The 16,379-nt window shown below is 35.4% G+C and overlaps 1 protein-coding gene across 1 annotated transcript in view; it reads left to right on the top strand.

Annotated features, from left to right (window-relative positions):
- The first annotated feature begins 337 nt into the window (after positions 1-337).
- The window catches only part of BMERB1 (bMERB domain containing 1), a 140,391-nt gene continuing 124,349 nt past the window's right edge, over positions 338-16,379 (top strand). The window contains exon 1 of the mRNA XM_051962845.1: positions 338-615. Coding sequence (XP_051818805.1) covers positions 510-615 — 106 coding nt within the window. The 5' untranslated portion in view covers positions 338-509. The remainder of the gene's footprint in view (positions 616-16,379) is intronic.

Raw genomic sequence — 16,379 nt, 5'->3', positions numbered from 1 at the left:
TGTTCATACACCAACACTGACACATTTGTAGTATGCACTCAAAGATGGATACATCTCTCACAGATATGCTCACGAATCCCACACAAAGCTGGTCAGACTATTTAGACATGATGCATAGCACTTGCAGACAAAATACATATAAACCTCTGACACTTTTAACTTTTCCTTGAGACATCAGAAGCAGAGCTATATAGCATGGGATATGTGTCTTGCTCACTTTCCCTTGGCCGTTCTGTTTTTGTTGTTCTTGTTCTGAGTTTATTTCCCAGCCCTCTTCTTGCAACCCAGCCCCCAGACCTTTCCAAGTCACTACTGCGCATGTGCTCAACATCCCTCCCCTTCCTGGGTACCAGTCGGACGCTCCCGGACTCTGCCGGCGGAAGAGATGCAGTAGCGTCACGGGCGCCCAGCCCCTTAAAACGCCGCTGGCTGGAGCCACCTCCCTCCTTGCAGCCCGCTGGGGGGGGATGGAGTAAAGGAGACCCATCGACCGGCCAGTGGAACCGGCAATGGAGTTAAAGCAATCCTTGTCCGCCCACCTGGAGGCTGAAAAGCCGCTGAGGCGCTATGGGGCCGTGGAGGAGACGGAGTGGAAAGCGGAGGGACTGGGGAGAAGTGAGTACTCGGGCGGGGATCGTGGAGCAGCCCTGCAACCACGCCGGAGGTTGTTTAAGCGCGGTAAAAGCTAGAAACCCTACCCAGCTGAAGAAGACGCCCCCGCAGCGGTGCTTTTAGCTAAGGGGGGCGATACGCAGCGCCGCGCGGGCTTAGGCTGCTAACAAAGGGGGACCGGCACGTCATTCCCATTGGGTTCTCAGCATATATGTCCTCTGTTCAGGGGACTTTGTGAAGAGAACCCAGTGGGAAATGGAGAGGAAACACCAGTTTTTGGGCTCTGCTTTGGGCTTTCGAAATCTTGGTCCAGTTGCTTTCAGAAGGTCCTTGAAGTGGGCTCTCTTCTCCGGAAGACATTAGGGGTGAAGAATGATTTTTCCACCCTTATGCTATGAGAACAAGTGGACTCTATATTCCTAAAAAAGGCAATTATCAATGATCAGTTTTCTTGGTTGAGGATGCATGTGAAATTCTCAGCATTCCTTCTTTCTCTCCAGGCACACCTGCCTACTTCACCTATTCGGTGGGGAGAGATGGCACTTGACTCAACTAAAGGTTTTGATTTGTACATGCTGTCATTGTATAACAGATGGGCTCTATTTGCTAAATCTCTAAGGTCTTCAGTGCAAAGAACATCTTTTAAAAGATGAAGGATTTTTTGAAGGATGCAACAGTTGACACTTCTGCCTCCCGAGTCCAAAGGTAGTAGAATGCTTCCTGAGGGCAACAGGGCTACTAATTCTTCCTGCAAAAACCTAGTGAGATTCCAAGTTCCCTTCACCTTGCTTGGCTTAATGCAGTTGCTCACCAAATGTTGAGAAAAAGCCATCTCCCCTTCTCATTCAGCATGTAAATTCTTTCCTTTGCTCTTGATGACCATTTTGAGAATCACTTAAGCACATATATTTCCAAGCTACTAGGCTAGAAATGGAGGTTTCATAGAAAACATGAGATATTTGATTTAATTTTTATTATGGTTTTCTTGGGCAACTTCCAATCCTAATGTGTGTGCTTTTTGCATCATCTCTGTCCAGTAGCGAATTGTGTGTTTTCACGTTCTTCCCTTCTCCAATCATTGAGATTTAAGTCTTCTTAGAATGGCATAGATGTGTTCTGATTCAGGTGTATTCGGCTTGAATAGGCATTACAGGTTAATCCATGTTTCAACTGTTGGAATGTTTTACAGTATAGCAATGGATTCTCTACTATCTTAACTCCTCTCCCCACCCCCACCACTACCATCTTTCCAATATTCAAATGTCAAACTCTTCCACCCACTTACTGTTTCTGCTGTGATAGTTTTGTTGCAGTTATCTCTTATGGAGTCAAGACTGAATGTATCAATATTTCTTTGAACTAGATTGAAAAGACTCCCAGGGTATGTTCACTAATATCACAACCATGAGGCAGCTCTGGCTGTTTCTGGAGCCTACCCTGTTATGGGCCCAATAGACATCATTTTAGACCTGATAAACTGATGTTAATTTAGATACAACTTTTGATGGCATGTATATAAATGAGCTGCCTTTTTTCTTTTGCACAGTAACACTCTGGTGTAATACTGATCTGTTGGCTATCACTCCCATCACCTTACTGTAGTCTTTTCTTGCCTTTGAACTTAGGTCACAGGCTGTAAGCTGTTCAGAGCTTTTAACTTAGATTCCTTTATATTTCTTTCTTGCAATAATTAAAACCTGTCCTTATGATTTTTATAACTCTGCCTACAAACTCTGGTTTGTTCTTACAACTATCTTAAAATTCAAGGTTGGGCTTTTTTTTTTAACTCAAATTTGGAATCTTCTTAGGAAATTGATTTAAAACAAGCTTTGGAATTTTAGTTTGCTAGTTGGGTAGTTGTATCTTTCGGTTTCACACTTTGGCTATATAATCTATTAAAAGAGCTGTTTGAGAGAAAAATAACAATAAGAAGCTCTTTGGGGACTCCTTCCCATCTTTCTATATCTACACCATCATACATAATACTTATAAAATATATTTATATTGATTAACATAGTATGGCGATTGTTACTATTGGTTTCCAAAAATAAAAAATACTAAGCTGATCTAAGGAATTGACATTTGATGTTGAGGTACTTTTTTTATTTGCATAATGTGATGTAGACACAAGGTAGTGGTTTATTTACATTTTAACAGGAGGAGGAACTCTCTATTGATGGAATTCTCTACATTTAAAAAATTATTAACACTAAGCATGTGCTTAATTACAAGGTAAGATAAAAGAGATTTTTTTTGTGAGGGCTGATTTTTTGTGTGAGGTAGTATTGTATAAAATTCTCTTTTTGAATATCATTAGCAAGGAAAATAATAATAACAATGAAGAACTAAATATCTAATTGAACAGAGCAGAATAGTATTTGAGAATTTTAAACCAGATTTTTAAGTTATAGCTTTGGCATATTTCAATTTCTTCTATATAAATGTAATAATAGTTCTACTTTCCTTATAGAAAATTGCTTTGAATCCATAGAAAGAGTTTCATGGGGAATTTTTTTTTAAAATCTTGACCTTTTCCTCTATAGTTGAGACCTATCTTGGATTTAAATTGGGCTTTTAAGGGTGGGTAGGATTTAGATAAAAGAAGAGGAGGGGGAAGGGCTTTCCAGGTGGGTGGAAAAGCATCAGAGAAAGCATGGAGGTGGGAAAGAGCATGCTGTGTGCAAAGGACAAGAATAATGTAGAAGACTCATGTAACAAATTTTCCTACAAGCAAAGGAGAATATGATTCCTGTTTAAAGACCCAAGTTTATGGAATGACTAATAAGTTGCTGACACCAGTCAAGCAAACACATCTAGATTCAACCTGAACATTTCAGAATTATCAAAATAGTGAAGATGGAAAGAACTTAATATATACCTAGAGCTTTTAAAAATAGATTTTATATGAAGGTTTGGTTTAGTTTGGTTACTCTTAGGTATGTGAGGCAAATGTGTCACAAGCGTAAGAGGGTTAGTTAAGTCTTTGAACCATTCACCTTAGTGATTTAATGAAAAGAATGCAAGATTTCCAGAGGACCTGAGTTCTTACTAGTGGTATTCTAATAAATGTTAAACCATGGACTGTCTAGGTCCATGTAAAGTGTACATGACACACTTTTAAGCTTCATGAGAATTACGAACACTTTGACCATCATTTTCTTAAGTGCAGACAATCAACAAATATGCCCTGATCTGTAGCCTTTGCTGATTTCTGAGATGTAAATGCCCACACTGAAAATTTAATAATCTACTCTCTGGGGATGGTTTGAACTGACTCTAGTTTATGTTTGGTTCTTACCAACAGTGTGATTTTAGGCATATAATTTCATCTTCCTAGACCTCAATTCTTAATGTGTAAAATGAAAGGGTTGCATTTGATGGGGGGTTTTTAGGCCCCTTTTAAAGTTTAAAATTTCTGATCCTAAATAGATAGGATATAAAAATATAAAGAAAAAGGATAAGATATAAAGAATGAGGCAAGGTTAGAGAGACAATGTGGAATATTTACTGGAAGATTAAGGGAAGAACTTATCTATAAGAAACTTGATTCTAATCGCTGAACCATCACTGGAATGGCAACCTACATTATGTAAATTATTGTGGGGCAATTGTAGAGTTATGAAATAGATGAATGTATACTGAATGTTTTATTTTTGTTTTTTTTGGTATCTCTAGCATCCAGCACAGTGTCTTGCATATAGTAGAATGTTTGCTAAATTAGAAAGCACTTACAATAAATACACCATTATTTATTTCTTTATATGACTATTCATAACTTTAAATAGTAAATCTAATAAATAGGGGGGCATTTTAATCTTTAACCAGAATATTTAGTGATTTTAGGGTTTTATTCTCATTCATTAACTGATAGAGAAAAACAACTACTTGCTCTTGCTCCTGATCTCCAAACTTGATTTACAAAGGAGCATTTATAGAGCTCTTCAGGGGCAATTAGGTAATGCAGTGAATACAGTCTCTTGGAGTTGGAAACAGAAAGACTCATCTTCTTGAGTTCAAATATGACCTTAGACACTCACTATCTGTATGACCCTGGGCAAGTGCCTTAATTAACCTTGTTTGCCTCAGTTCTTCACCCGTAAAATGAGCTGGAGAAGGAAATGGCAAATTATTCTGGTATCTTTGCTGAGAAAACCCCAATTGGGGTCACAAAGAGTTAGACACAACTGAATTACAAAATAGAGCTCTTCATTCAGGCAGTGAATTATTACTATTAAATATCAAATATTAAGAATTATTAAGTATCTACTATATTTCAGACACTTGCTAAGCATTGGGGATACCAAAAAAGGCAAAAGACAGTTCCCGTCCTCAAGGAGATCATAGTCTAATGGGGAAGGCAACCTGCAAACAGGATATAGAGAAGAGAATCCTCTGAAATGTAGGAAAACAAGGGAAGACTTCTAAATGAAGGTGGATCTTAAAGGCTTATATTTTAAGATATTTCCAAAATACTATGTATAAATTATTATTTTAATCTTCATAATAACCCTATAAGGTAATTTATTTTTTATTTATTTTTTTCAATTACATGTAAAAACATGTAAAAACAATTTTAATCTTTTTTTTTTTCAAATCTTGAACTCCAAATTCTCTCTCTTCTCTTTCCTCTTTGAGAAGGCAAGCAATTTAGCAAAGGTTATACATGTGTAGTCATGCAAAATACATTTTATGTGATTATTCTGTGAAAGAAAGTTGATAAAAAGAATTCCAAAAAAAATAAAGTAGAGAAAAAAGTATTACTGATCTGCATTTAGGCTCTGCCCGTTCTTTCTCTAGAGATAAACAACACCTGTCATCACAAATGGTAAAAGGCTATTATTATCCTGTTTTATAGGTGAGGAAACCAAGACTAAGAAAAAATAAATGCCTTGCTCAGAGTGACACAGCCTAAGAAGTGTCTTAGGCTGAATTTGAACTCTGGTATTCCTGACTTCATGCTCAGTATTCTACTGACTACACTACCTTGGTTCCAGAACAAGGAAGAATTTTTATTGCCCCAGAGTATGCAGTTTGTTCTGACTTTTCCTCTTTGCTGGATGAAATTCATGTCTGTTGGTTCTCATGTCACTGTCTTTTTCATTCAGGTATACTGTCTGCTGATAGAACAGGTCTGACAGATTGGAGCTTGGCACAGATAGGGAACTTTTTTTATTTATCCTCTCCAAAACACTGTTCCAAAAGGCCCCAAAAGGTTTTTGACTAATTTATTGAGTCACACAAAGAAGTAGATAATAGTAGTCTTAGTGCAATGAAAAATCATAGGAAGCCAAAGAAGAGAAAGATCAATTCAATTCAATAAATATATTAAATACGGACTATGTGCAAGAATGTCCAATTTATATTCTCCCATCTCCACTCAGATTATACCTTTTTTTTGCAGAGTTCAACTGGGGCACCAAGGCACCCAAACCTAAGAATATATATTTTAGGGAATTCCAGGTAGCTTGGTTATTCCAAGGAGTAAATTACTTTTGGACATGTTTCCCCTATATTGAGAGGAAATGGGATGAGCAAGAAATCATAAGGCAGAGATAGAAAGTGGGATGTGCCAGGTGGGTCAAACTATTGATGTCATCTCGACTACCTCCCTGAAGAATCAAATGGAAACAGCCTAGACCCTGTCCCCGAAAACTCTATGAATAGAAATACCCCTTAACCACTAACCCTGCTTTGAGTCTAGCTCCTGTAACCATTATAGAGAGGTGTAATTCTTATAGAGAAGAAACTGACATTCCTGTAATCACAAACTGCAGACCCTTTGTCAACAATGAACCAGTAAACCAAAGAATCCAGGAATAGCAAAGCTCCTCAGATTATTGGCCCTGTCCAGCCCACCTGGGTATAGGGGAGCAACCCTTGTTGCTCCTAGCATGTTCCTAGCAAATTCCTCTGAAGGTATAATAGCCAACCTCTTCAGAAGCCATAGCTACTGAGATCTAGAAAAGAAAGTTCTTAATACCAGAGTCCTTGGCATTGTCTAATGATTTAACATCACAGGGGATATAAATGGCATTAAATAAGATGCATTACCACCTGTTTTGCCACTATACTCTGAGGATCACTGTTCCTTTTCATCTGACTTGCCACTGATCCTATATATGTTGTCTCCCATTATAATGTGATATTCCTTGCAAGCAGGAATTATTTTTTCTAACCTTAAAGCATTATATAAATATTAGCTATTATTATTTTTATTTGCTTTCCCAGAACTTAACACACTATTTTGTTAACTTGTACAGATCATTTTCAACATTTATTTTTATAATATTTTGAGTTCCAAATTATTTCCCCTTCCCTTCTTTACTTTCAACTTGCCCAAAACAGCAAGCAATCTGACATAGGTTATACGTGTATAATCATTTGAAATGTATTTCCGTAATAGTCATGTTGTGAAAGAAAAATCAGAACAAAAAGGAAAAAACCACAAGAAAGAAAAAGCAAACAAAAAAAGCTGACAACAATAAGCTTTTGTCCTCAATCAGTCTCCATAATTCTCCCTCTGAATGTGGATGGCAATTTTCCACCCCAAGTCTGTGGAATTGTCCTGGATCATTATTATATTGCTGAGAAGAGCTAAGTCTTTCATAATTGATCATCACATAATCTTGCTGTTAAAATGTATAATGTTTTCTTGATTCTGGTCACTTCACTTAGTATCAGTTAATGGAAGTCTTTAGTGGATTTTGTGAAATTAGACTGCTCATTACTTCTTATAGAACAATAATATTCCATTACATTCATATGCCATAACTTACCCAGTCATTCCCCAACTGATAGGCGTCCCTTCAATTTCCAGTTCCTTGCCACCACAAAAAGAACTGCTGCAAACATTTTTGTACATGTGGGTCCTTTTCCCTCTTTTATGATTTCTTTGGGATACAGACCCAGTACTGGCACTGCTGCATCAAAGGATATACAGTTTTATAGCCCTTTGGGCATAGTTCCTAATTGTAGCCCAGTGTTTTGCAAATAGTAAATGCTTACTGCTTTTTCATTCACTCTTTCATTCATAAAATATGGATATGAATTTGCAAAGTTATTTCCCTCACTTGATTCTTATGGATGAACATTATTGTCTGATTTATTAATCCTTTTGCCCATTCTACCTGGTCCCTAATAAATATGAGATCTTCACTGTCTAACTAGAGTTAAATTGATGCAGATGGGGGTGGGAGAAGAAAAGCATCAGAATAAATCTAGCTAAAGGTAAGGAAAGAAACAGACATTTATTAAATGCCTACAATATTCCAGTTACTATGTTAAGCACTTTACAAATATTTTCTCATCAGGCTGAATTCAAAGCCTGGAAAAACTTCTATGAACTGATACTAAGTGAAGAAAGAAGAACCAAGAGAACATTGTACACAGTAACAACAGGCTTATGTGATGATCAACTTTGATCTTTTCAACAATGAGGTGATTCAAGGATATTCAAATAGACTTGTGATGGAGAGAGCCATCTGCATCCAGAGAGAGAACTATGGAGACTGAATATAGATCAAAACCCATGATATTTTTACCTTTTTAAAAATTGTTTGTTTGCTTATTTTTTCTGTCTCGTGGTTTTTTTTCCTTTTAATCTGATTTTTTTTGGCACAACATGATGAATATAGAAATATGTTTAGAATAATTGCTCACATTTAACCTTTATCAGACTGCTTGCTATCTTGAGGAGGGGTATGGACAGAAGGAAAAGAGAAATTTAGAACATAAGATTTTGCAGACGTGAATACTTAAGACTATCTTTGCATGTTTTGGGGAAAATAAAATATTATTAAATTTTTTAAAAATCACAAAAAACATTTTCTCATTTGATCCTCATAACAACCCTGGTGAGTAGGTGCTATTATAATTCCCATTTTATAGATGAGGAAATTGAAGCAGGCACAGGTTAAGTGATTTGTCCAGGGCTGCACACCTTGTTAGGGTCCAAGGCTAGTTTTGAACTCAAGTCTTCTTCAGTCCTTCTATTCACTGAACTTCCCAGTTGCCTCTCAGCAGAAGAGTTAGAAACGTCTCTCTTAAAGGGAAAAATTTGAATCTCATACAGAAAAGAGTAAGAACTTTTAAAGTATCTGTCAATTGTCACTGTCAATTGAATTCACTAACCAAGTATCTTCTTGTCTTTTGGATCATTTCAATCTTATTTCCCAAATGAAAATTCATCCATTCAGCAAAACACTTAAGGTGCCTAATATGTACAAAACCTTGTGCTAGTTATTAAGAAAACTACAAAGAGAAATAAGAGATAGTCTCTGTCCCAGAAAAGTATTCAGTCTAGAAATAGAGCTAATTTATATAAGCAGTAATAATATGATATATGTGAATTACAACTATAAAACATAGGATCATAAATTTAGGACTGAAAGGGACCTCAAATACTTTCATTTCAATCAGACCAACACTCTCATATTACAGATGAGAAAACTAAGATTCTCTTAAAATAGGGTTAAGTGATGTTCATGATCATACAGATAGGATTTGAATGCAGCTCCTCTAACTCCACAGCATGTGTTTTTTCGATTGTACATCATCACAGAGTCCTTATTGTGATTTGGAGATGATCTTAGGTTCCTGAAGGCTCTGCCACAGTGTATAAGCTTTGTGGGTTCTACCATGCTGGAAAGACTTCAAGTAGTGAAATGGCCCCAAATGCAGGGGGAGACGTTGACATTTTTTTAAAGATAAGATCTTTCCCAGGTCTCAGTTTGAATGAGGAAACACCTTTTCAGTGATTAAGGTTAGGTAAAAATGAGGCAAAGAATAACCTTTTTTACCTAGTCAAAAAAAAATTTAATATGGAAGGAGAAAATCCTTAGAGTTCCAGACCAGAATTTTTAAAAAGTGCTATTTACACTCCCTTCGAATCCTCAAAACCCAAACAATGAGCTTGTTGCACAATGATAAGAAAGAAGGACAGAGAATAAAAAGATGATTTTAGACCATCTATAAACATTAATTTAGCTATTGTTATTAATTTAAGTAGGAGATCTTTGACCAGTGACTAGTTCAAGATACTATAACCAGAGGGATAAATCATAGAATCTTGATATTTTAAGTATAAAGGAAATGAGAGTACAAAAGAAAGTTGTGATTAGATGAAGCCTGTCTTTCATAGAAATAACGGAGTTGGCAAATTAATTTCATTATATATTTGAAGGTAACAAGAAACACCACAGGTGTTGAAGGACACTTAGTCAGTTGGAATTGCAGTGTTCATGATAAGTATTTGCAAAAAGACTATCATGAAGTTAATTGCAGCTTATATGCCAACATATTTTGCAGAGGAAGAGGAAATACATAAATTCTGTCTCCTTGATAAGGCCCTCTAAATTAAATTGACATGGACTCTGATTACTTTGAGGCAAAAAAAGGCATAGAGATAAATACAAAAAAAAAGTTATAACCAAGAAAAGCTAAAGGATTATGGACCCAGAAACCTCAAGCCTGTACATAATGAAGAATTTATTAGAGAAGAGAGTTTGGAAACTCTAGATTTGGGAAACACCAAGTTGCATAACAAAAAAAAAAAAATTAAATTATATTTAACAAGTAGAAAACAATTCATTGTTGCCATGAGAGTCATTTCCAAATCAGCTGTCTATATATAGTCAGTCTCCTGACTTATTAGAACAAAGAGTACAATCAGTAACAAATTAGGAAAAAGATTGGAAAATGAGATGATGTGAGGCACATTTGAAACATCTTCAGTCTGATCAATTTAAATAAGCAGTTTATGTAGAAAATGAGAAATAGATAAAATAACAGATATTGGCATGGACTACTGTCTTTTTTGGAAGGAAGTTTAAATGATGTAAATTAGTTGTCCCAGTGAGATGATGGAAAGACATCAGTCAGCGAATATCTGATCTCTTTGTCAAATGGAGAGAAAAAAAAAAAGAACAATGGTTTAGAAAAGAGGTTTGCAAGCCACAATCCCATGGACCAATTCTTCCTGCTACCTGTTTTTGTACAGGCTGAGGTTAGAATTTTTTTACATTTTGAAATCTCTTATGAAAAAACATAAAAACCAGTCTTAGTCTGAAAGGTATACACTTTTAATATAGTATTTAAAAATGTAAAAACAAAACAAAACAAACATAAAACCATTTTTAGTTTTCAGGCCATACAGAAAGCTGGATTTGGCCCTTGAGTCATAGTTGGCCAAACTCTGATTTAGAATATAAATTCTTTTTTAAAATCTTAAGGGGAAAGGCAGTGGAAGGTTTTGAACAATACTGCTTCTTAAAACATTTAAGATTAAAACAAGTTTCAGAAAACTTGGTGAGAAAAATTCAGATCATCACATGGGTATTTAAGGATAGAATTGAAAGGAGGTCAGTGAACAGACCAAAATGAAAAGACCTGGAAAGATTTCCACAATGAACTCAGAAAAGTGAATCCTTCACATTTGGACATTATCTTTCCAGAGCAAAACATGGAACCAAAGTCTTCTCTGATAAATTGCTGACCATGAATAGTCAGAATCATACAAGATATAATAAGGATAACTTCATGACTCTCTGATGTTTAGTATCAAATTAGGCACTAAAGAAGGAGAGCTTTGCTCACCAAAAGTGTTTGTTATTACCATGGAGGATGTCTAGTGCAAAGTCCAAATATAAGAAGGATTTCTTAGATATGAGGAAGTCTTTTGAACTCCTGTTTTTAAAAGACATTATGCTAAACCATCAAACCTAGAACCCTGCAAATCTTTATTAATGAAATCCATAATCCTTCAAAAGTATTTAGGCTAATTATTTGGGAAAACCCATAAAGCTAGAACCATCAGTACATATAATCTCATATGGGCACTGCAGATGGACTTAGTCTGGTATTGAATAGGAGGAAAATGGAATGGAATGACTTAGGGAAATTGCCTTGTGTTTTTTGTTCATGATCCTAGGTACTTTACTGAGAAAAAGATTCATATTTTAATAGCAGTATTTTTCTAATGACACTGTATGACTACATGGCTACCTAAATCTCTGAAGAAATAAAACTGAGAGTTACCTGAAAGTCACTGGAGAGGCACATGGTAGGAGTGCATAAAATGCAACATATTCCTGACAAAGAATTGTGTGGGAAAAATCCTAGAAAGAACAGTCACATATGATTCAGCACATGTCCCTTGGCACCTATACAATTTCAAGAGATCTAAATAAAGAACCTTACATGATGGGTTGACCTTACATGAAAGAAGATTTTTAGGAAGATATAGACAAGAATCCCACAAGAACAGAAAATATGGGAGAATAGCAATTTGTACTATAGGAGGGAATGCCCCACATTGATGAAATTAATGATTCATTAAAGTATGGAAAAGAGGGACAAGCAAAGTGATATAGAAGGGTTCAGAAGAGGAACAAATAGCTATCGTGTCTCAATATAGGGAGACTATCTAAGGAGGTGACATTTGAGCTAAACCTTGAGAGGTTTATCATAGGAGGTTTTGGATAGTTGGAGATGGCAGAGAAGGCCTTCCAAACATGACATATGACATATAAAAGACATAATTTCAGCAAAAGCTGGAAAATAGACAAGTAGAATGTATACTCAGAAGATAAAGTCAGCTGATTAGAACACAGAGTAAATGATGGGGAATAATATGAGATAAGACAGAAAATATAAATCTGGTCCAAATTGTCCAAAAGTCTTTGATTGACAACATAAGAAATTTAAGCTTTATTAAATAAGTAAAAAGCAGGCACTGAAGATTTTTGAGTGAAGGAATAGCATTATCAGAAGTGTGTTTTGGGAGGATTAGTTTAGAAATGATATGTAGGATGAACATCATGTCTTCCATGAAGCTCTTTGTTAAGTCTCATATTTTGTTTTGCATTCATTTTTTGATGCATCATAGCTCGCTACTATATTATGAGCTCTAGGAGGGCAGGGAACATGAAATAAAGATTGCCTGACACAGTGTTAAGCATATTCAATATATGCTTAAATAAATATTTGTCTGAATAATTGAATGAATAAAAAGAGAGGAGAAAATGAACAGTCCAGGTAAGTAAGACCCTCAGGTGAGTGGCACCTATGAGAACAAAAATGAAGATAACAGTTTTGTGAAACCATCCTTTTTATTCTATCATATAACTGATCAAATAACAATCATATGTTGAGTGCCTACTATGTATTTACTATTTTTAGGAACTGTGGAGAAACCAAAATAAATATAATTATCTTCACCTTCAAAGAAGCTTGTGATCTATTTTGGGACAAAACTGTTACGTAAACATTTGAAAACTATTAAGTACACAATTGTGTGAATTGGAATAGTTTTTTTTTAATAAAAAAAAAGCTTTATGAATCAGAACTTGAATTGATAGATAGGAGGATAGATAGGATTTAGTTACGTGAAAAGGCAAAAGGGAAAATGGTCATTTAGATATGTTAAATAGCATTAGCAGAAAAATGGAGGCAGAATATAGGATGTTCTTGAGAGAGTGAGGAGACTACCTAGACTGGATCAAAGGTCAAATGCTAAGGAGTGGTGGGAAATCAGTTTCAGTAGTTGGTTTCAGTTAAATTATGAAGTAATTTGAAACAAAGGAATTTGAGCTTGATGTAGTAATCAATAGGGAGGCATTGTAGGTTTTTGAGTGGAGAAATGACATGAAGGAAATTGTGTTTTAAGAATGCTCTGGCAAAAAAAAAATGCAGAGTGTATTTTTAGGAGCAGATACTGGCAATAGAGAAAATCATGGGGATAAATGGTAAGTGCCTTGATATAAATGGGGAGTCAAAAAACTTGTTTTTTATTGTTTCATTTTTGCTATTTGATTTTGACCACGTATGGATCTCAGCTTCCTTATTTGCAAAATAAAGTTGTTGCACTAGATTATCTCTAAGACCCTTAAAGCCCTAACATTCCATTTTATTTTTCAGTCTAACTTTTAAAAAATATTTCTTGTTGTTTCATAGAATCATTAATATCTGCTTGTTCCATATTATTCAAAGAATCTGTTATTTAGGTAAAGTTTTGAACCTCTTGTACTAAGCTATTATTTCTCTTCTCAAATTTGTATTCTAGTACAGACTCAAATAGAAATCTCATACAGAAGCATATGTTTGGGTCATATATTGATCTGGAAATCCACATGCTAATAATATCTGTTTTGTTGTATTTTTGTTTCCTTTGTTAAATTTTCCCAGTTACAATTTAATCTTGTTTGAATATCACTCAGGAGTATCACAGGCCTTAAGCATACAACCCACCGGGCCACATATTTGCCACCTTTGCAGTAGCATTTTCATTTATTTTCTAATTCTTTCCTCTAGAGTTCTCACTTCATTTTAAATATAAGGTATTCTTCATAGATATTAGGAACAGCTAAGGATAGGAAACTGCAATTTTTTAAACTGGTCTACCTCTTATCTGGGATGCAAATTCATTTCTTATTTGAGCTTTTGTAGGCTCTAGACCTTAATTTTAGTCTATGAAACACAACTGCAGGCTTACTTTCTTGTTTGGGATCTTTGGGGTACTGTCCCTGCTCTTCTTCCTTAGCTGAAAGGTTCTGAAGGTACAGAATTATAGAGTTGCCAGCCTACATCTGCCTTGTCTATCCTTACAAGTTGAATCTTGCTCTGGCTCTGTGGTTCCCAGCCTATCCTTATTCTGAACTTTTTCCCCTGATTATTTGCTTGTGAGCTGATCATGATCATAATCTTGGATTGGGAAAAAAATGACCCACTGTGGTTTCTCCTTAGATTTCCTGATTACTGTTCAGTTTCATCAATTAAGATTTTAGCATCAATATTCATTAGGGAGATTGGTCTATAATTTTCTTTATGTTTTCAACCTACCTGGTTTAAGTATCAGTACCATGTCTGTGTCATAAAAGGAGTTTGGTAAGACTCCTTCAATCCCTATTTTTCCAAATAGTTTATATAGCATTGGAGTTAATTGTTTTTTAAATGTTTGGTAGAATTCACATGTAAATCCATCTGGTGCTGGGGATTTTTTCTTAGGGAGTTGGTTAATAGCTTGTTCTATTTCTTTTTCTAAAATGGGACTGTTCAGCCAGTTTACTTCTTCCTCTATTAATCTGGGCAAGCTATATTTTTGAAGGTATTCTTCCATTTAAGTTATCGAATTTATTGGCATAAAATTGGGCAAAGTAACTCCTAATTATTGCTCTAATTTCCTTTTCATTAGTGGCGAGTTCTCCCTTTTCATTTTTAAGAATAACAATTTGATTTTCCGCTTTCATTTTTTAAAATCAGATTTACTAAGGGTTTGTCTATTTTGTTGGTTTTTTCATAGAACCATCTCTTAGTTTTATTAATTCAGTAGGTTTTTTTTTCTTTCAATTTTATTGAACTCTTCCTTTTACTTTTAGAATTTCAAGTTTAGTGTTTGACTGGGGATTTTTAATTTGTCCCTTTTCTAGCATTTTTAATTCATTAACCTTCTCTTTCTCTATTTTATGCAAGTAGGCCTCTAGAGATATGAAATTTCCCCTTATTACTGCTTTGGCTGCATCCCACATATTTTGGTATGATGTCTCATTAGTGTCATTTTCTTGGTTGAAGTTATTACTTATGTCTATGATTTGCTGTTTCACCCAATCATTCTTTAGTATGAGATTATGTAGTTTCCAATTATTTTTTGGTCTATTTTCCCCTGGCTTTCTATTGAATATAATTTTCATTGCATCATGGTCTGAAAAGGATGCATTTATTTATTTATTTATTATTTATCTGCCTTATTGCATTTGAATTTGAGATTTTTATGTCCTAATACAGGATCAATTTTTTTCATCATATTTTTCAGGGAGTCCAATAATTCTCAGGTTGTCTCTCCTAGATTTATTTTCCAGGTCTGTTGTTTTCCCAAGAAGGTATTTAACATTTTTTTCCATTGTTTCATATTTTTGGTTTTGCTTGACCAATTCTTGGTGTCTCCTTGAGTCATTTTAATTCTATTTGTTTGATTCTGATTTTCAATGAATTATTTTCTTCACTCACTTTTTTTAATATCTTTTTCTAATTGTCCAATTGAGTTTTTAAGTGAATTGTTTTGTTCTATGGAATTTATTTCCATTTCACCAATTTTATTTTTTAGAGAGCTATTTTCCTTTTTCAATTCACTGATTCTGTTTTTCAAGGATTTGATTTCTTTATCCCCTCTATCTTTAAATGAGTGGGATGACTTATCCAAACTCTCTTGCAAAGCTTCCCTTTCCTTTTGCAATTTTTCTTCTCGCTCTCTTGTGAGAGCCTTTTTAATTCCTTCTTTTAGAGTCTTGTGTGTTGAGGACCAGATCATATCCCCTTTTGGGGATTCATCTGAAGACAGTTTGTTTTTAGTCTCCTCAGGGTTTAAGGTCTGCTCTCTATCCGTACAGAAGCTATCAGTGGTTAGAGTCGGTTTAAATTTTTTGCTCATTTTGTTAGAGAAGAATCAAAGAAGACAAACTAGCAAAAAAAAAAAAAAAAAAAAAAAAAGCAAATGCAGTCTGCTTTTTTTGGGGGGGTGGTGGTGGTGGTGGATGGTATTACTGAGCTTCCTCTACAGACTGCAGGGGGCAGCAGCGAGGCACTAGCAGGGTAGCAATGGCTGCACTGCATCTGTGCTCTGAGACTCTGAGACTATGCTGAGACACTTCGGGTGGGTGTGGCCAGGTCCCAAGAGACCCTAGTTTTTTGGGTTATAGTCTTTACCTCCTGTGTTCACAGCTTCTCTGCTGATCTACTGGCTTGCTGCCAGGGCAAAGTAGCCACATTGTGGTAAA

This window comes from Antechinus flavipes, chromosome 1 (genome assembly GCF_016432865.1).
Source record: "Antechinus flavipes isolate AdamAnt ecotype Samford, QLD, Australia chromosome 1, AdamAnt_v2, whole genome shotgun sequence".
NCBI classification, from domain to species: domain Eukaryota; kingdom Metazoa; phylum Chordata; class Mammalia; order Dasyuromorphia; family Dasyuridae; genus Antechinus; species Antechinus flavipes.
The sequence above is the reverse complement of the archived record's forward strand: the minus strand, read 5'-3'. Positions and strand labels throughout refer to the sequence as shown.